At 34.4% G+C, this 23029-nt stretch overlaps 2 protein-coding genes across 2 annotated transcripts; both read right to left on the bottom strand.

Annotated features, from left to right (window-relative positions):
* Positions 1 to 16746: 16746 nt before the first annotated feature.
* Positions 16747 to 17349, bottom strand: LOC141673334 (secreted RxLR effector protein 161-like). The gene has a single exon (XM_074480068.1). It carries the CDS (start codon positions 17347 to 17349, stop codon positions 16747 to 16749), a length of 603 nt encoding a protein of 200 aa, XP_074336169.1.
* A 2364-nt stretch (positions 17350 to 19713) lies between these two features.
* LOC141673335 (uncharacterized) lies at positions 19714 to 20703 on the bottom strand. The gene has a single exon (XM_074480069.1). It carries the CDS (start codon positions 20701 to 20703, stop codon positions 19714 to 19716), a length of 990 nt encoding a protein of 329 aa, XP_074336170.1.
* Positions 20704 to 23029: the final 2326 nt, after the last annotated feature.

Raw genomic sequence — 23029 nt, forward strand, 5'->3', positions numbered from 1 at the left:
ACAGTCATTGTGTCATTATTGCACAAATTCTGAGGACAAGTTCTAAGTTACACGTTCTGATGATTAAGTTCTGACGTCTATAACTCAGAACTTGTATGAGTATTTACTAAGATGGGCATTCCTTTTTCGAGTGAAGAAATTATGTTCTGATGACTGTTAAGTTCTGGTATAGGTCTAAGTTCTGATTTCTCAGTCTAATCCTTTACTTGACTTATCTGTGAATAAAATTTGGTAACAGTCTCAGTTCGAACTAGAATATGTTGAAGTGGAAGAGTAATAGTCACTATGATTAGGATTAATGGTATTTGTCCTTGAACAGTCCACTGTTTCTTGTGTCTTGTGCGGTCTAGACCATGATTCCTCTTTCCAATGACTGTTATTCTTTTTCAAAGTCTAGGGAGACGAGGTAGAATTAAATCTACCTGTCAGCATTAAATATCTTTGCGTCTCTTGGCATTCTCTTGCCTATATAAGCAACCACTTCACATCAGTCTTTCCATCACATTCTTCTCACACACTTATACTCCTTCTTCTATCAAAAACACAATAGTTCGATACAACATGTTTCTGAACAACCAAACCTTCACAATGGAGCTAAGTTGTGCCGACTGGCAGCAGGAGTGGCATGTAACTGCCATTCCTGAGGAGATCTGGGATTCTGTCCCACAGGAGTAGCATGCTAACTCACCTCCTATTCTTCTATATGGATTACCATCGCCATCTGGAGCGATTGGAGGAGGAAAGGCGGGAAGCTATCCGTCAGCAAGAGCGAATCATACGACTCGCCATCTTGTTCGTCGAAGATAGGAAGAGGAAGATGACTTAATCTCGTCTTCTTCCTGTTCTTCTTCATCATCAGCTTTGTCAGGCTTCTTAGCTAGGACTAAAGCTGTTGACGTTAGGATTAGAAGCTTAGGGAAAATCTTGTATTGATGTAATTTCCATTTCATAAATGTATTGACTTGATATATTAATGAAAATTGTTTTTACTTCAAGATTTTGTCTCTAAGTTATTTTATCTTCTGTTGATAAATCCTGATTGATATTCTGATGACCATTTAAATTTTGTTTTTATTTAAGTTCTGATTCTCTGTCAGCACTTATTCATCGAAATTATCTCGGTCATTTTTAACATGATTTATTTTCAGAATATTAATGTTGCAGTGAAAAATAATTCAATCAGTGCTAACGGTTTAAATTTTGAATTAAAATTGTTTCTCTTGATTAATGGAACGGTTTTTCCTTGAAACAAGGCAACTGGGTAAGTAATCATTCCTGTTTTCTCGAGCCCAGTAACTATCCGTTATTACTGCATGTCTGACAGGTGTCCAACAGTAATATTTTTTTGTATAAGTACAGCAGAGAGAAGATTTCTGTAATCTTTTTAATTTCTTCATCTTTTATCTCTCTTCTTACTTTTACTCTCCTTCACTTTACTTTTTCCGTTGTTTTCATACAGACATTATATCAAACACCTATTAGGCATACTTAATTCTCAATTTTTTCACATGGCACCAAAGGATTTAATCATTGATGGAGCAAAGTTTGTTCCAAACAACTATGCTGCAATTCTTGATCATGCTGAAGCTCCATCTGAATTGCACTTTGTGCAAGATCTTCTTGCACATAGTGAGGTTGGGTATGCCTTATCTCAGCCTGAATTATTTTCAAGTCAACAAGTTCTGAGGTTCTGGAGGACTGGCGTTTTTGATGATGGTGGTAACCGTGGAACTCCCAGTATTATCTTCCAAGTGGGTGATTCATCTTTTGTAGTCACTCTTGGTACAGTACGCAGGGCTTTACATCTTCCAGAGGATTGTACTTTCTCAGTTCCAGAGGACCCAGCCCTTCGGGAGTTAATGGCTGAATTGGGATATGAAAAGAGTCTGACAAAACTTGGACAGTTGAAACGAGCTAATATCATAAGAGAATGGAGTTTCTTCTTTGATTGCATCACCAAAGCCTTTGGGAACAAATGTTCAAATTTTGATGCTATCCCAATTCTGAGTTAGCACATAGGGTATGCTATTATCCATCAAACTCATTTTGATTTTGCAACTGGAATAATTGGTTTTATTGGGGATAGGATGACAGAGGATCGAGATGTTGTTTATTTTGCTAGATTTTGTCAACTTATTTACACTTACTGTACTGATGAACCTCATTTAGTCAGCACTCAAACCCCACCTTTTAAGGTTACAAAATGATACTTTAATGACCTGGTAAATGCTGATACTAAGAAGAAAGTGGTTAGACCATTACAGATTCCTAAGTCTGTAAGACAGATCCTGGTAAATGTTGATCCTGATACCTATAGATCTGTTTACTCTGATTTTCAACCACCTCCAACCACCCAAAATCCATCAACCTCAGTACCTACCTCTTATTCTACTCAACCTACCCTCAGAACTTATCTCAAATCCTATCTCTCCACTTCACAAACTGCTCAACCTTCTTCTTCAGCACCTACTGTGAAGCCTACATCCTCTAAGCCAAAGAGAACAAAGACTGTTCCGCAAACACCTCAAAAGAGGAGGAGATTTACTTTGAGATATGAATCAGATTCTGAGGAACAGATTCCATCTTCAGAACCTGTGGTGGTTGAAGCTGAGAAAGCAACTTCTCAGAAGGATTCTGAAATTGGGGGTTCTAGGCTTCTCAAAAGGCTTAGACGTATGATAGTTCCTGAAACTCCCAAGGAATCCAAATCAACAAGGAAGTACAAGAAACAGAGGGCACAAAGGCCAGTTTCAGATGATGAGGAGGAAGCAGCTAAGGAAAGGGATCAGGAATCTCTGATCTCACAAGGCAAGGAATTTGCTCCAGTCACTTCTTCTCCATCAACTCCATCTCAGGAAGCTGTATCTGACAAGGCTAACTCACCATCTGTGTCTCTTGTTGATCCAGGCACAAGTGTTGAAATTGATATTCAGAACTTGGTTGTGCCTGCAATTCTTTTCTTAGAAGCTCCAACAGCAAATAATCCTACCACAACACCTGTTACTGATGCTGTTCAAACTCCAGAGTTATCAACAACACCTTCTCTGCATCAAGATGCTGATGATCAGATTTTAGGTGAGCATCAGGATATGGCTGTTGATTAGAACTTAGTATCAGATCAGCAATTAGAGGATGCTGAAGCCTCCATTGCTACTCACACTATTGCCTTATCAGAAGATACTGATTCTTTAAGTTCTGATGCTGCAAATGTTGGAGATACTGGTGAAGCTGCTACAACTGTAGATGCTGATGAAGCAGGTCCTTCAGGACATACTCCTCCACCGACTCTTCCTAAGTCTGAACTGGTAAAGGAATTTGTTATCAGGGATGCACCAGTGCCTTGGAGTGAAACTCCTGCAGGTCAGGAGTGGACTAAGGAATGGAACTCAGTTTCATGTGTTCCAAATGCTTTACATCTTGCTGAGCACTTGACTAAAGCTGATAAAATGTCAAATTCTGATGATTTTAAAACCCAGCTTAGAGTCACTGCATTGAGTACTAAACATCTACAAGGTCTTCATTCCAATACTCATGCAGAGCTATACAAGATTCAGGAGAACTTTATCAAACAGGAACAAGTTTGGAAAATTGATAAGAAAAAGTTCTTCCAACCTACCATTGACAGGGTTGCTTATATTGAGAAAACTCAAGAGAAACAACAAGCTCAGATTGATCAAATTCTGACAAATCAAGCTTCTCAGCAATCGCAACTTACTGAAATCCAGACCTCAGTGGAACTACTTATCTCTCTTTTATTACCTGCTGATGCCAAAAAGGGGGAGAAGGTAATTAAGTCCAAATGCATAACCAACAAGACACTGCAAGGAAAGGATGATGGAAAAGATGACCAAGGAACCTCTGGAATGGGTAGTGGTCATAGTCAAGGTAGAAGGTTTATATCAAGACAAGCTAGTCACAGAACAAGTTCTGATACTGGGAAAAGAATAAGTTCTGCTGCTGGTAAAATGATAAGTTCTGATGAACTTCTGGATCTTGATGAGGAAATGTCAAGACAGTTATTTCTTCAAGAAAATCCAGGGATGGACTTGGAAAGTTTAAAGGAAGAAGAAGCCAGACTTAAATCAGGGGGAAATTTACATCTAAATCTGAAGCTTCTGGTAAAAAGTTACTTCCAAAACTTAAAGGCATTGTGATCAAAGAAAGGACACATACTGAAGCAACTTTGGCTAGATCACAATCACAGATAGATCCAAGATCCAAGGGTAAAGAATAGGTTGGTGAACCTATCAAAGCTTATGTACCTCCTGAGGAAGAAGAAATTACTGATGGAAAAGATTATCTTGCTCTGACTTCAAGAAAAGTTCTTAAAACAACCTCTGACATGGCTCAAGTTGTTCAGAGTCAAGAAATTGTATGTTCTGATATTCAGAAGAAGCAAGTAAACTCTGACAGTGCTCAAGTTAAATTGATATCAGAAAATAGATCAAAGACACTCCTACCAGGATTCACTAAAGCAAAATAGACTCAATCTTTGAAGACTACTACAAGTGGTTTTGAAGCAAGAGTAGTTACTGGAAAGGAAGCTAGAGATAAAACTGGATTGGGAAGTGCTGATGAAAGAAGAGTACACAACACTACCAATGATCCAACTTCCTTGAGTGAACCAGGTATTGGAGCAACTCCTGAGAGATTGAATCAACTGGAATCTGTACAGATGGTTTACCATACCTACTTGAAAGAATACATCATGTTGTATTTCATGACAGATGGTACGGTTTATCATATAAGACAAAATGCCATTCCTTTGAAGTATTTTGAAGAATTGGAGCATGTACTTTTCTTACTTCAAGTGGATGACAGAATAACAGAGACTGTTGCAAACTACTTAAAAGAACAGATTCAGAGACATAAAAGGCTTTATTCTGTTAAGTCTGACAGCAGATATGTTCCAAAGTACAGAGATCACAATGGTGATATTGTTGATATGAAGCCCAATACTGCACAGATCAGAACGTATCTTGGTATTAAGGGACATGAATTCAATCTTGAGTCTGACAAAGCTTATGTCATAAGACTAGATCAGGAGTTGAGAAAAGCAAAGATTAATGATCTCAGAGCTGCAATCTTTCAAACTGGTGAAGATACTGCAGAGCTTAATGGTGTTAAAAGGAGAATGATTGATTAACTAAGATATGCTGAGAAATGTTTGTTGAAGAACTATCTCAGAACAACTCCTGACATCAGAGATATCAGAAAATGAAGAAGCCAAGTCGAAGATCTACAACTGCTTAAATTCTGATATTTATACAGATTAAAGTTGTTATCAGAAGTTGAAATTGGTAAAAACTTTAAGGACTGTAAGTTGTAGTTATCTAGTCTATTTCTCATGCATTTGTACTTAATGTTTTTGACATCATCAAATATCTGTTAAACTTGTATATTTTGTTAATTTACAAGTTGGGGGAGATTGTTAGATATATTTGATAATGTCATGGCTAATATGTTTTATGTTTAGCTTTCAGATCTTACGTGAACAAGATAAATCAGTACTTAACTGTTGATCAGTACTTATACTGGAAGTCAGGACTTAAGGATATCAGTACTTATATTATCAGGAGATAATCATCAGAAGATAGATATCAGAACTTAAGTGCTGAAGGACAATCAGATAAGGACAGTAGCTGATTAAAGGAAAGAAGATCGAGATAAACATAAGAAGAGATATGCATGAAGAAGGAATTCCGTGAAGAATGGAATACTTGGAAGAAAAGATATCTGATTGATATATTTTAGGAAGCAGAATTATATTCCATATCAATTAGCGATTATCTTGTAATTGTGTAGTATATAAACACAGACATAGGGTTTACACTATAAGTGTTATCATTATTAGAAAAGATTATTCATTGTAACCCTAGCAGCTCTCGTGATATTTGTTCATCACTGAGAGGTAACAGTTCCATACTGTAACAGAGTTTATTATTTCAATAAAGTTTGTTTTCTGTTACTTAAGTTCTTAAAGTTCGATTTGAGTGTACTATACACTGTATTCACCCCCTCTACAGTGTGTGTGTGACCTAACAAACGTTGAGTTACCCGATGCTGTCTAAAAGCAATTACACAGCATGGTCACTCAAAATGAGAGTCTTTATGGAGGCTCATGGGATTTGGGATGCTATCGAGCCTGCACATCCAAAGGCTATGATTGAAACCAAGGAAGACAATATGGCATTGGCTGCCATTTACCAAGCCAATGCTGAGGACATTTCATTGTCAGTGGCTGAGAAGGTAATAGCCAAAGGTGCGTGGGAGGCAACAAGAATGATGTGTTTGGGAGTTGATCGTGTAAAAAAGGCAAAAGTTCAAAAACTAAAAGTAGAGTTTGAAACTCTAAGTATGAATAATACAGAATAATAGATGATTTTATCATTAAGATAAGTGGATTGGTGACCAACATCAGGGCCTTAGGAGAGACAGTGGAGGAGAGCTACATAGTGAAAAAATTGTTAAGAGCAGTTCCATAAAATTTCATACAAATCACGTCAGTTATAGAATGATTCAGGGATTTAGAGGACATGTCCCTAGAAGAAGCAGTTGGTTCACTGAATACGCATGAAGACAGGCTAGGCGGTCAACCAGAGAAGACTAGCAGTCAGTTGCTGTTGACAAAAGAAGAGTCGATAAAATGAGAGGCAAGTGAGACTAAACTTTTACTCATCATGGAAGAGTGCTCATGATATCAAACAAAGGTCGAGGTATAGGTGGTTATCAAGGAGTACGTGATAAAAGTAAGGTGAGGTGTTTTAATTGCAATATATACGGATATTTTGTTGTAGAGTGTCGTAAGCCACGGGGGGAGAAATAAAATAAAACGCAGGCAAATCTGACTCAACTTCAAGATGACAAACTGGAACTCCTTCTAACAGAGTGTGGGGGGTCTAATAACAACACTTTGTTTGTAATACCCCGACTTTTCAGAAAATAATTATACTTAAATATTCAACTAAAACTCCAAATTAAATTCATAATAAGAATAAGTTTCTAGTTTTCCATAAAATTCTAAAATCCGAGACAGAAATAAAATCATCTAAGCTGAAAATAAAGCAAATCGTGAGAGACGCAGCTCCAATACAAACATAATCACTTAAATATTATTCCCAAGCAAGCTCAAATCAAGTCCACCTTTAAGATGTCCCAAAAGCTAAGCACCTGAAAATTTGTAAGTAATGAGCCAAGGCCCAGCAAGAAAATAATTCTACACTAGTGGATCAAGTATCATAATTTTATAAAACAGAAATCATTTTCCAAAAACCATATGTCATAAGATATAAAATTCCACAGCTCGCTAAGGTCACAAATACCTGGTGACACAGTATCAAAAGTTCATAATTTCTGTGAATAATGCGCCCCTTACTAAAGGTATCATAGAGTGTGAGCTCCCGAAGGCATCATAAGTAGCACTCCCTAGTAAGGTATCAAAGACTAGTTCCAAAACTATACGCAATTACTAACCGGTTCATAGGTCAGAGCACACTGGGAATTCTTATTTCTAAAATAGGGTATTTGATCCATAAATTTTAAACCTGCAGAAATATTTAAAAGATTTCAAAATAAAATAAAGTGTGAAGAGTTAACTTACCTTAGCTGCAAAAATGGTGATCCAACATATTGCCAAAAAAATCCTAAGTTTCAATTAATCAAACCAATTAAAATTAATAAATAATCCATATATAATGGTAAGACCTAAACAAAATTACTTCAATTTTTATATAGGCTATACGTGCTAAACCATACTAGTTAACAAAGAACATATATCATCTAGTTAGCAAAGAACATATACCATTTTGATAATTCTGAACAATAAATAAGAAAAGAAGGTACTTAATACACTTTAGTACAAAATTATATTTTAGTAACAAGCAATTTACAAAATCATATAATAGTTTGAAATTAAAAATATGTCAATTCAACTAAAACGTAAAATTATGCATCATTGTTCCTAAATAATTGAAATTACATATAAATATGTATAAATCATTAATTAAAAAAATTATTTTCTTATGCATAAAAATCTTAAGACTTTCTAAGTATATATATAGAGAGAGAGAGAGATCCATTTACATAATATTATATTTACTATCTAATATACAAAAAATTTTGTGACATAAGAATGCATATTTAATACAACTATAACTTTGGGAGTACATGAAAATTTATAGACCAATGTCAAAAAAAATAAAAATAATAAATATCTTTTAGGAAAGAATATATTAATAAATAATTTGAAAGTAATATCATTGACATATTTGTACAAAGAATGTAAACAAAAACATGCTCTATAAAATAAGGAGAATGATTTAACCATAGCTAAAAAGTAAACACTACATGAGTAGTAATAGTTCAAGTGCATAGTAAAAATATAGAATAATATATAAAACATGTATGTACGCTGAAAAAGAAGAAGTAGAATAAAACATACCTTGATACTTGATAGAAGATTAATGTGCAAACAAAAATGAACTTGATACAGCTGTATTTATTTAGGAATTAGTTAAAGCCCACTCCTAGGTTTGTGGGTATGGGTAGTTATCACCCCACTAGTTTTGAACTCATGAACACATTATAGTTTTTGACTAAGTAAAACATCTAAAGATTTAAAAATAAAGTATACTTAATTATATAGAAATTTATAACCAAATAAATTATTTTGTAATGTATTAAATAAAATCTACATACATAACATGTGAATCATACTATTTTGTAAACTATACATATAAGAAAATATTATTTTTTTATCAAAACAAATAATATAAAATTCCAAAGATAGATATATATTTGTAACGAAAAATAAGGGTTATCACATTCTACCCTCCTTAACAAAATTTGGTCCCCAAATTTAAAAATACCAAAAATATATAAAATACCAAAAACATATAAGTGTACAAAAGTCAAAAACTATTTAACGAAAGAAAAATAAAAGTAGTTTCTTGAAAATACGCAGTAAACTCATAACTCACAGGTCTAGCCTAAAAGGCCGTCTACACGAAGTTAACCTAGGCTCTGATACCCACTGTAATACCCCGACTTTTCAGAAAATAATTATACATAAATATTCAACTAAAACTCCAAATTAAATCCATAATAAGAATAAGTTTCTAGTTTTCCATAAAATTCTAAAATCCGGGACAGAAATAAAATCATCTAAGCTGAAAATAAAGCAAATCCTGAGAGACGCAGCTCGAATACAAACATAATCACTTAAATATTATGCCCAAGCAAGCTCAAATCAAGTCCACCTTTAAGATGTCCCAAAAGCTAAGCACCTGAAAATTTGTAAGTAATGAGCCAAGGCCCAACAAGAAAACAATTCTACACTAGTGGATCAAGTATCATAATTTTATAAAACAAAAATCATTTTCCAAAAGCCATATGTCATAAGATATAAAATTCTACAGCTCGCTAAGGTCAAAAATACCTGGTGACAAGTATCAAAAGTTCATAATTTCTGTCAATAAATGCGCCCCTTACTAAAGGTATCATAGAGTGCGAGCTCCCGAAGCCATCATAAGTAGCACTCCCTAGTAAGGTATCAAAGGCTAGTTCCGCAACTATAAGCAATTACTAACCGGTTCATAAGTCAGAGCACACTGAGAATTCTTATTTCTAAAACAGGGTATTTGATCCATAAATTTTAAACGTGCAAAAATATTTAAAAGATTTCAAAATAAAATAAAGTGTGAAGAGTTAACTTACCTTAGCTGCAAAAATGGTGATCCAAAATATTGCCAAAAAAATCCTAAGTTTCAATTAATTAAACCAATTAAAATTAATAAATAATCCATATATAATGGTAAGGCGTAAACAATATTACTTCAATTTTTATATAGGCTATACGGTGCTAAACCATACTAGTTAACAAAGAATATATACCATCTAGTTAACAAAGAACATATACCATTTTGATAATTCTGAACAATAAATAAGAAAAGAAAGTACTTAATACACTTTAGTACAAAATTACATTTTAGTAACAAGCAATTTACAAAATCATATAATAGTTTGAAATTAAAAATATGTCAATTCAACTAAAACGTAAAATCATGCATCATTGTTCCAAAATAATTGAAATCACATATAAATATGTATAAATCATTAATTAAAAAATTATTTTCTTATGCATAAAAATCTTAAGACTTTCTAAGTATATATATATAGAGAGAGATCCATTTACATAATATTATATTTACTATCTAATATACAAAAAATTTAGTGACATAAGAATGCATATTTAATACAACTATAACTTTGGGAGCACATGAAAATTTATACGACCAATGTCAAAAAAATAAAAACAATAAATATCTTTTAGGAAAGAATATATTAATAATTAATTTGAAAGTAATATCATTGACATATTTGTACAAAAAATATAAACAAAAACATGCTCTATAAAATAAGGAGAATGATTTAACCATAGCTAAAAAGTAAACACTACATGAGTAGTAATAGTTCAAGTGCATAGTAAAAATATAGAATAATATATATATAATGTATGTATACTGAAAAAGAAGAAGTAGAATAAAACATACCTTGATACTTCATAGAAGATTGATGTGCAAACTAAAAAGGAACTTGATACCTGTATTTATTTAGGAATTAGTTAAAGCCCACTCCTAGGTTTGTGGGTATGGGTAGTTATCACCCCACTAGTTTTGAACTCACGAACACATTATCTTTATAGTAGTAGTTTTTGACTAAGTAAAACATCTAAAGATTTAAAAATAAAGTATACTTATTATATAGAAATTTATAACCAAATAAATTATTTTGTAATGTATTAAATAAAATCTACATACATAACATGTGAATCATACTATTTTGTAAACTATTCATATAAGAAAATATTATTTTTTTATCAAAACAAATAATATAAAATTCCAAAGATAGAAATATATTTCTAACGAAAAATAAGGGTTATCACATTGTTACTTAATGAGAGAGGATTGGTGCTAAAATTGCAGAGAAGTGAAGAAAAAAAGGTTGAGTTGAATTTATGGTACTTGGATAACGGGGCAAGTTATCACATGACAGACCTGCGTTCAAAATTCAGGGAGCTGGACGAACGAGTAACAGGACAAGTAAAATTTGGCGATGGTTCTATGGTTGAGATTAGAGGAAAAGGCTCAGTGGCGGTTAGGTGCAAAAACAGCAAGGAAAGAGCATTTTATGAGGTATACTATATTCCTAATTTGCGTAGCAACATTATAAGTATTGGACAATTATCCGAAAATGAAAATAGAGTTATTTTGAATGGAAATTTTATGTGGGTATATGAGGAGGAAAATCGATTCTTGATGAAGGTTAAAAGATTTATTAATAGATTGTACAAAATTAGTTTGGAACCCAGCGAGCCATCTTGTTTATGTTAAGTTTTGAAAGTACGTCAAGGTTTTGGCACTCACGCATTGGCCACGTGAATTACCAAGCAATGATGCTGATATCTGAGAAGAACATGGTGAAAGGCATTCCTTAACTAGTCCAACCGAAAGAGGTCTGTGCTGGATGCTTGATGTCAAAACAGATAAGAAAATCTTTCCCTCTACAAGCAAACTTTCGTGCAAAACAGAAATAAAATTAATCCAAGGAGATTTATGTGGTCCAATAACACCAGAAATAAAGGCAGGGAATAAATATTTTTTGTTACTAGTCGACGACTATAGCAGGGCAATGTGGGTTTACATGTTAACCAGCAAAGATGAGGCACTAGGGCTTTCAAGAAAATTAGGATTTTGGTCGAACGAGAATCAGAGAAAAATATCAAAATGCTGTGAACAAATAGAGGGGGAGAGTTTTGCTCGAAATAATTCACTGATTATTGTGATAATCCAGGCATATCGAGGCAATTCACTACACCTTACACCCCACAGTAAAAATGGGGTGGTTGAGCGAAAAACTCGAACTATTGTAGCTATGACAGGAAGTCTTCTGAAAGAAAAGAAGTTATCTTCACAGTTAAGGGGAAAAGCAATCCACCATTCTGTGTATCTACTGAATCGTTTGCCCACCGTACATTGATAGGGGAAACACTATACAAGGCATAGACCAACAACAAGTCTGACATTAGTCATCTACGAATATTTGGTTGTGTGGCATATATGAAAATGCCAAGTGTACACACTTCTAAGCTTGATAATTACAGCAAAGTGGCAATCTATCTTGGAAGAGAACCGGGAACGTAAGCTTGCATACTTTATGATCCAAGTTCTGGAAAAATCATGGTGAGCAGGGATATTGTATTTGAAGAACATAAAGCCCGGGAATGGGATTCAGAGCAATATGAGGATTTACCACATTTTGAACCATTCACAGTGTCTGGATACAATTTGGCAGAGCCGAGAAATCATGAGGCAGAGGAAGAACCATTAACTCCCACAAGTCATGGTACAAGTGCGAGTTCTTTCACGGAACCCGAGAAAAATACCCCGGTAACACCAATTAATTCTGGAGTCTCGAATAGCAGTAGTCCAAGTAATTCAGAAGCTTCAAGTGGAAGTAGTGAGCCAGAAAAATTTTGACTACTCAGTGACATTTATAATGAAACTTCAGAAGTGGAGTTGGAACATGAACTATTCATGTTGGAAGTTGATGAACCAACCAGTTATAGCCAAGCTGTGACAAAGAAGGTGTGGAAGATGGCGATGAAAGATGAGATTGATGCAATTAACAAAAATAATACCTGGAAGTTGGTTGAGTTACCACCTGGATAAAAACCAATCAGACTTAAGTGGACATATAAGCTAAAGAAGAACGCTAGTGGTGAGATAATCAAATATAAGGCCAGACTCTTTGTAAATGGATACGTTCAAAGACAGAGCATGGATTTTGAGGAGGTGTTTGCACCTGTTACGTGTTTAGAGATAGTGAGATTATTGTTAGCATTGGCAGCGAAAAATGGCTGGGACGAGCACCACTTAAATGTGAAGTCAGCTTTTCTTAACGGAGATTTGATGGAGATAATGTATGTCACGCAACCGGAAGGATTTGTTAAAGAATACAGCGAAAATATGGTGTACTAATTGATCAAAGCTTTATACGGTTTGATACAGGTGCCACGGGTATGGTATGAAAAATTAAGCAAATATCTTGAACAGTTGGGCTTCACAAAATGTCCCTATGAACATGCGGTTTATACTAAATATAAAGGAGATGAAGTGCTAATCATTGTGTCTATGTAGATGATTTGTTGCTTACTGGAACGAGTGTATGGAATATTCTCAAGTTCAAAAAATAGGTGGGGAAAGAATTCGAGATGTGTGATCTTGGTAAGCTAACTCATTATCTGGGTATTGAGGTAATTCAAAAATCAGGGTACACTGAGTTAAAGAAAATAGCCTATGCTAGAAAGTTACTCGAGAAAATAGGGCTAAATGACTGCAATCCAGCAAAATACCCCATGGAACCTAAACTACAGATCGACAAGGATCAAGAGGGTAATTATGTTGACTCTACTTTATTTAAAAGTTAGGTAGGAGGTCTAAGGTACCTAGTCCATACTCGACCCGATATTGCGTTCTCAGTTGGGACTGTTACCATATTTATGGAGCGTCCCACAGTGCTCCACTTGAATGCAGTTAAACGTATTTTACGTTACGTGAAAGCAACGTTGGAGTGTGGTTTGGTTTAGAGGAAGGGAGTTGGAAATTACATATTATCTGGTTACTCGGACAGTGATATGGCTGGTAATATTGAAGATAGAAGAAGTACAGGAGGCATGGTATTTTATCTAAATGAGAGTTTAATATCATAGGTTTCATAAAAATAGTGATGTGTGGCTTTATCCACGTGTGAAGCTGAGTTCATGGCAGCAACTGTTACAGCTTTACGGGAGGAGTAAGCATATTGACATATGTTACCACTTTATTCACGAATGTGTAGAGCGTGGTGAAATTATTATTAAGTATATATATACGGAGGAACAGCATGCAGATACGTTGACAAAGGCCATGTCTACTGTGAAATTTCAGAAAATGTGTGCATTATTAGGCATTCAGAATTTGAAGAAAATAGTTTAGATTATCAGGGAATATGTTGGAATTAATCTAAACTAAATGTTACAAGTTGATGTGCCACATAATACCCAAAAGAATCAGCCATTGTCCGTTCTCAGAGTTTGTAGAAGAAGTTTTGAATAAGTGGGAGTTTGAGTTTTATTAGGAAGTAGTTGCTATTATTTCGGTGTTCCAGTAACAGTAATTTTGCTTTCCTTTATCTGTTTTTATTGTATCTTTCAATGTTTTCTTTATACATGTTTATCAGGTAATAATACAAGTGAGTTTATCTCTCTGTTCGGGTGTCTTTCATTTTAACAAAGTATACGTGTTGCGTATTATTAAGTTGCAGGTTTAAGATTTTATTAAATACAAAAACTTTTCCTCTGAATGATTTCAATAATGCTCGTGCATTAAAGCTCTTACAAGATACATAGCCCATGTCATCCATAGCCCTGTTTACATTTTACAATTTAGTAAAGCAGGTTCCATTTATATTTGGTTATGAATTTTTTTTTTACTTAATACAGAAAGTTAATTAATTTTGCATGGAGTGAATTAATTAATTCACAAACTGTTAATTTTGAGAGATCTTTAGTATTTTCAAAAAAAGAAATTTTAGCCACATACCTGTTTTTATTAGTGTGTTCTAATAAATTAAATGAGTCACGGTGAAAATTTATCTCAATTAAATAACTTAAAGAAAATGTATATGATATCATTAAATTTTTTCAAAGTCGACGCTAAAATAAATCTTTCTCATTAAGGTGACTGACGTGTTATCTACGTGGATGTTTCGGCTATATCGATGATTATAATCATTAAAAACCATTTTTGGGAAATGAATAATCCAAAAAAATCAAATGGAAATTATATATATATATATGCTAAAGTTCAGGAGAGAACCACCTTAAAACAGAACCCAAAAAACTTAATTGAAATTAAGTGTAAATGTTTAATTATATATACTAGTATAGTCTAAAATGGACATCAATAAGTCACACCTAACCATGAGACATCTTTTCCAGCCAATTTTTTTAAAATTATTTAACAGAATGAATCAGGTCTTGTCATGAGTGGCTTAATATAGACAAAAAATTTCTCGATGACTTAATTAACATGTTGGAGCATAATAATGACCTATATGATAATTAATCTGTTACTAAAAGTTTCTCCACGACTCTATAACTTCAAAAATTCTCCATCAAGTAATTTTTTTGATTTAATTGACTATGACATCAGCCTACTCCCATATTCTTTAAAACCTTCATTACTTTTCATCCACATCATCTTAAACTCCCTCTTTACATTGAGAATTTGTATAAGTTTGGTTTATTTGTTTCCTTCGAACTCCTTAATGATGTCACATGCTTCTTTAGTAGATTCACAACTTATCTATAATTGTTGTGATAATAACCTCTAAATGGGTACATAAAAGTAACTTTGGCTTCGTGCTATTCCTTCTTCGTGTTTCTTAATTTGGATTAGTGAATGATTTTCAAAAAGATGAGTAGAATTGATATCATGCTCAATAACTTTCCAAAAATTCATAAATTTCATGTACAATTTCATCATGATGACCCATCAATGAACGCTAGAATAGAGACATAAAAATTCTTTTGACCTAAATATTATTTGAAGTCAGTGGATATGAAAAGTGTATTTGTATAAAAATCTCACATGTTCTAGATCACACATGTTTGGTAGATATGTTGCATAAATTAGTACAAAAAGACAGCATTTTGTAAGTAATAGCGTTTCATTTTCATTACATATAACTCAAATAAACTAGTCAATTTATAAGTTTTCCAATACTATTAATTAGTGGGTAAATACATAATTAACTCCATAATACCACTAACTCGCCCACTACATATGCCTTCTAAATGATCCTAAAATAATAGTTTTCTTTATAATTATTCTGCCACTAAACATCTAACGATAAAAAATAACTAAATAAATTATATTTAAATGGAATAATTAATTCATAGGTCGTTAAAATATAGGTTATTTTTTTAAGGTCGTCGACCAAAAAAACAAATATTGGCGAACTTTAACTTTTCAGAAATTTGATTACAGTCTTTCCGACAGAATTTGACTAAGGTCCGTTAATCAATTAGGGTTCTTCAACTTCTCAAATTTGGGGTTTTTTCCTTATCCAATGATGAAATTGAGGATTTAAGAAGTTTCGGGAGTTCAAACCGAAAATATCTATCTAGGTTTTAATGGTGTAGAATGACCTAAATGGTGGCTGGAAACCATGGTCATTTTTGAGTCGGCGGTGACAAAACTACCAATTTCAGGCCATCCTCCACAATTGAAACTGATAGATATACAAATGATATTCAAGGAAACAAACTAATGAGATTTCTGAATAAAGCAAACAACTGGGATAAAAACTTAATGAAATGTAGTTACACAGACTTATTATATCTAAACACCTACAGACTCCTATTTTTCCTCCACGATCATCTAACTGGTTTCCTAATAAAATGCAACTACTACTGACTATTTCTGCTGCAACGTTCACTAAAAGACACGTTGGATTATTCACAAATAAATAAACTAAACATGTTTAGATTAAATACCTAACATGCTCCCACTTAATCTAAACATGCTCAAGATTCTTTACTCCCAGAAGATCCCTTATTTTCTCGAACTTGGTTGCAGATAAGGCCTTGGTTAATATGTCTGCGCGTTGCGCTGCTGAACTGACATGTTTTATAACTATCAACCCCTACTCAACACAATCAGGAATAAAGTGATAACGCACATCAATGTGCTTGCTTCTTCCATGAAAAACTGGGTTTGTTGCTAAATCAATGGTTGACCTGTTATCTATGTATAGAACAACTAGACCAGGTTTTATATCAGCAACTTGACTGAGCACTCGTTGAAGCCATATTCCTTGACACGCTGTAGTAGTGGCAGCTATGAACTCCACCTCACAAGATGAAAGGGTAACGCAACGTTGTTTTTGTGAGACCCAAGTAATTAGACTCTCATCAAGGTAGAAAGCCATCCCTCCTGTACTTTTTCTATCTTCAATATTTCCAGCTAGATCGCTATCAGAGAAACGAGATAAAAGATAATTGCCACGACCCTTTGTGTAAACCAAACCATAGTGCAAAGTACCCTTCACATACCGACAGATTCTTTTTATAGCATTCAGATGAAGTGTTGTAGGCCTTTCTATATATCTCGAGACAACCCCTACTGCATACGTAATGTCAGGTCGGGTGTAGACTAAATAAAGAAGACCACCCACTAAGCTCTTGTAGTATGTTGAGTTCACTGGTTCATCTGATTTATCAGCATCAATTTGCAACTTTAATTCCATAGGATACTTCACAACATTACATCCACTCAAACCAGCCTTTTGTAGAACCTTCCTTGCATAAGATGCTTATTTAATCTCGATACAACCTTTATCTTGCTCTACCTCTAAACCCAGATAATAAGACAATCTTCCGAGATCTGTCATGTCAAATTCTTTAAACATATCTCCCTTGAATTTGACAATATTCAGAAGGCTGGTTCCAGTGATTAAAATATCATCAACATAAACACCAATAATTAATGACTCGTAGCCTTCCCGTCGTGTATAAACAGCATGTTCATAAGGATATTTTGTGAAGCCCAATTTTAGTAGACATCTGTTTAGCTCTGCATACCATGCTCTAGGCACTTGACGTAGGCCATACAAGGCCTTGAGCAGTTTATAGATCTTTTGCTCCTACCCTTTCTTCACAAATCCTTTTGGTTGATGCACATATACTTCTTCTTGGAGAATACCATTTAGGAAAGCAGATTTGATGTCGAGATGGTGCACTTTCCACTCATTTTTGGCTGCAAGAGCTAATAGCAACCGAACTATCTCTAATCTAGTTACGGGGGCAAAAACCTCTTCCTAATCAATCCCAAAACACTGCACATATCCTTTTGCTACAAGGCGAGCTTTATGCTTTATCACATCACCATTGCTATCCTTCTTTAATTTAAAAACCCACTTAAGATCGATTGCCTTTTTCCCCTTAGGTAGGTCAGTGAGTTCCCAGGTGTAATTTTTCCCTATTGTGTCAAATTCAACTTGCATAGCTTCTTTCCAAGCTTCATCCTGAACTGCTTGTTCGAATGTGACGCGTTCATCAATACCTAATAAAAGTAACTCATCCTCAATTTCTACAACTTATGTGGCGTCATAAATGTCCGAGAGTAAGCGAAAACGATGTGGTTCACTGCTGGCAATTGAGTTGCTGGAACTGTCACTTCTCTCACTCTGAACAGACTGTGTGGAAGATAGAGGTATTGAAGGTGATGACAGAGTTGCTGCACTTTCTTCAGTGGTAATATCTGGTGTATCTGATTCTTGTTCTTCCAACACGAAATGACCTGACATCTGAGCACCTGAATTTTCAAGTTCTTCCCAACTCCAACCTTTTCCCTCATCAAACACAACGTCCCTGTTTACATGTACACGACCTATAATTGGATCATATAGCCTGTAAGCTTTTGTTCCCGGTTCACGACCAAAATGAATGACCATTTTACTTCGATCATCTAATTTTTATGTATGAGCAGCTGGTACCTTCATGTAAGACACACACCCAAAAACCTTCAAGCAATCAACACTCGGTTTCGTACCATACTATACCTCATGTGGAGTAACATTTGACAGGGCTCGTGTGGGCAGCTTGTTCAGAATAAAAACCGCGTGTCTGACTGCTTCTCCCCAGTATTTCTCGGGCACTGATCTTCCTTTTAACAAGCTTCTAGCCATTGCCACTATCATGTGATTACGGCGCTCTGCCACACCATTTTGTTGTGCTGTGTAGGGTGCCGTATAGTTTTTCAATATGCCTATCTCTTCACAAAAAGATTCAAACTCTTTGGAATAAAACTCTCCTCCTCGGTTAGTTCTAAAAGTTTGAATTCCCTGTTTGGCTCCATTTATAACCAATAGTTTAAATTTCTTAAAATAACTCAGAGCTTCATCTTTGTTTTTTAACATATAGACCCATATTTTTTGACTAAAATCATCAATGAGAAGCAAAAAGTAACGATTCTCGGCAGGTGTTGAAGGGGATATAGGTCCACAAAGATCTCCATGAATTAATTCTAGAGCATGTTTAGCAGTGCAGTCTGGATAAGTAGGAAATGGCTTACGAGATTGTTTTGACATGAGGCACCCGCTGCAAATTTATCATGGCAAACTAATTCATGGTTGACCATGTGCCATTTTATTTCGTGACATCAATTGCATCGCCTTGTAATTCACATGCCCAAGCCTGAGGTGCCACAACCGAGCTTCTTCCTCCACCTTTGTCATTAAACATATTTCACTGCTCCCTTCTATATGAACTTTATACAATCGATTTGCTGAGCGCTTTACTTGCATCAATAGACGTCCATAACTATCATACACCCAAAGGTTTTCTCCATTAAGAATAACTCTGTTTCCCTCTTCTGACAACTGGCCTAGACTTATAATATTGCTCCGGAGTGTAGGAATGAAATACACTTCGTGCAACATTCTAGTCTCACCATTTTTGCATGCAAATCTGATAGATCCCTTGCCTTCTATCTTTACCATCGAACCATCACTGAATTTTACTTGTCCTCTGATTGATCTGTCCAACTTCTCAAATTTCTCACGGTGGCCAGTCATGTGATTGCTGGCTCCATTGTTAAGGTACCAAATATTTTACTCTACCTCTTGTTGAGTACTTGTAGTCCCCCCTTCTGTCAAGAGTATCACTACATCTGCAATTTCTTCACACATAGCCATCAAAAGTGCAGGTTCATCATCTTGTATTTGTGTCAGGTTGGCCTCCCCTCGTTGAAATCGTTCCTTCTTCGGTTTTCTGCATTTAGCAGCATAGTGGCCATAAGCTCCACAATTGAAGTATTTAATCTTGCTTCGATCCACCCTGTCACGAACACCTTGATTATCTCTTCCACGATAATCGTTTCCAGCTTGAGTCGTTCCTCGAATTGATTTTCTCAACCACTCCTCGCGTGTGAGCAGCAGCTTGACATTCCCATTCTCACGTTTTACCCAATCCTCCTCAGTTAATAAGAGTTGTTGTCCTTCCTTAATAACTCCCTGTCCTGCCAATTGCTCCTCATGAGCTTTCAAAGATCCAATAATCTCTTCGATTGACATTGTCTCTAAATTTCCAAATTGCTCAATTGCTGAGGCAATTTGCAGAAATTTAGATGGCACAACTCTTAATAATTTCTTCACAACATACGCTTCTCCAATTGTCTCTCCTAATGCCCTGATCCGTGTGACCAAACCATTCAACTTCATATAGAAATCATCCAATTGCTCTGAATCCTTCATGGTCAAACACTCAAACTCAGCTTTTAACATTTGAGCCTTCGCCGCTTTCACTCTCTCAACACCCAAGGACGTAGTTTGTATTGCTCTCCAAACATCTTTGGCTATTTTTCGCTCGGCAAGGGTTAGTAATAGTTCTTCTGAGATGCCTTGATAAATCATTGCTAAAGCTCGTTTGTCCTTCTTATCCTCAACCACACCTTTTGGGTCTTTGGGTTCTATTGCATCCCACACGCCATGGGCCTGCATAAAGACTCTCATTTTCATGGCCCAGGCAGTGTAGTTAGTTTTAGTTAACATCGGATAGCTCAAGCCTAGCTGTCCTTCTTTACCCTTACTTGACTCTGCCATGTCTCTCAGCAACAAGGATGTTTACGATCTGAAACGAGAGCTCTGATACCAGATGATAGATATACAAATGATATTCAAGGAAACAAACTAATAAGATTTCTGAATAAAGCAAACAACTGGGATAAAAACTTAATGAAATGCAGTTACACAGACTTATTATATCTAAACACCTACAGACTCCTATTTTTCCTCCACGATCATCTAACTTGTTTCCTACTAAAATGCAACTACTACTGACTATTTCTGCTTTAACGTTCACTAAAAGACACGTTGGATTATTCACAAATAAATAAACTAAACATGTTTAGATTAAATTCCTAACAGAAACTACATGAATCTTTTCAGTTGACCTTCCAAAACTTTTGACTCCCTTAAATTCATCAACTAATCAAAAAATCTCATATTAAAGAAGTTAAAGAACCCTAATTGACTAACAAACGTTAGTTAAAATTAAAGGGAAGGATGTAAATAAGATTGTTGAAATATTTAGGTATCGTAATATATTAAAAAATAGATCATGTACCTAGACAATAAAAACATATAATCGAGAAATTTTTGAAATTATTTTCCCTATTTGAAACATAGTACATAATATCTAACCCTGTCATTTTACATCACAAAAGGAATATATACATTTACAACTTGCCTGAATATATTTGGTATATATGTTTTAAGGATTTTCCCTGTAAAAATAATTTTTCTTCATAATTTTTACTATTGTTTGAGATAAAAATGTTTTTGTTGCTAACATAATATGTCGTGAGCTAGTAGAACGTGAATTTAGCGCTAGAAATTGAATTACAGCTATTTGTCCACGGCTCAAATAGTTAAATAAACAGGTATTTTTATATTGAAATAAAGATAAGGACTAGTTTATTAGCTATTAAGTGTAGATAAGTTAACTAAGGGAATTTTACAAAAATACATTTTTTTGTACAATTATTTGTTATTTTACTAACTAAAAGATTTGCTAAAATATTATTTTACTCTGAAAATATTTGCAAAACTGGGATGTCGCATAATAGGTTAAAATTTAGTTTAAATTGTATAACTATTTTAGTTTATATTTAGAATTGCATTTTTTGTTTTAGCAAATATGGCTGCAATTTACCAAATGTATTTTTGCATTTCAGAACTGCATTTCTTCTTAGATGCTTTTGGATGCATCTCTTAATTTTGTAGTTTGTTAGAAGTATTTTTGCATTTGCTATGCATATCATAATTTTGTAGTTTGTTAGAAATATTACTGATCACCAAGATAACTATTTCCTAAAATTTTATCTGGTATTGAGAATTTTAAGAATTAAATTGAACTTAATAGCCCCCACCCTTCCGGAATAAAGGACTGGACATTCAAACTGATAATTCTTATGGTTAAATTTGTGACCTGTGGGAACATTACTTATTAGCTACTACTTCTAGAACTAGTCCAATTCGGAAAAGTATGGCTTGAAAAAACAATTCCAACATGAAATAAAGAGCAATACTGTTCTGTCATTTATCCTCTTTATTTTGGTATCATTTAGTTCTAAATAACACTTAAGCTAAAAAAATAAGTCGGTTGAAGAATTGGATTGTGGGGTCACGTTGAGATTTAAAACCTATTGACCATATATTGTAATTTATTATAATATTCTACTAGATATAGTAAGAAATAACTCTTTTAAAATGACAACATTTCATACTTTAAAAATGCAGACTTACAACGTGGATTCTGTGATCTGGTCCATCTTCAAATGCTACATATTAAAAATCATCATAATACACACTTAACTCTGTATATATATGGATATATATATATATATTTTTATATATATATTTATTTATTTATTTATTCATATACAAGGGTGCCCTTCCGACCCACACTAGATAATAGTGACCTTCACCCATGTTTTATTATATATATATATAGCTATACTAACAAAATATTGAAAGTGTTGTTAGTACTTTTAATTTGGTCACTTAGTTTTTAAACAGTTGAATTTTTTAATCAAATTCATGATAGTTATTATCCATATATAGTAGTTTAAGGTTGAAGTTCCACCAATAACCTAAATTAAATTAAAATAATACATTCTATTAATGTATTTACTTAAGGCATTTTATGAACCTTTTGAATTTAATGGTTATAATTATTTTATGATCCAAGTTCTAGAAAAATCACGGTTAACACGGATATTGTATTTGAAAAACATAAAGCCTGGGAATGGGATTCAGAGCAATACGGGGATTTACCATATTTTAAACCTTTCATAGTGTCTGGATACAATTTGGTAGAGGCGGGAAATCATGAGCCATAGAAAGAACCAGTCACGCCCACAAGTCA

Source organism: Apium graveolens, chromosome 7 (assembly GCF_009905375.1).
Source record: "Apium graveolens cultivar Ventura chromosome 7, ASM990537v1, whole genome shotgun sequence".
NCBI classification, from domain to species: Eukaryota; Viridiplantae; Streptophyta; class Magnoliopsida; order Apiales; family Apiaceae; genus Apium; species Apium graveolens.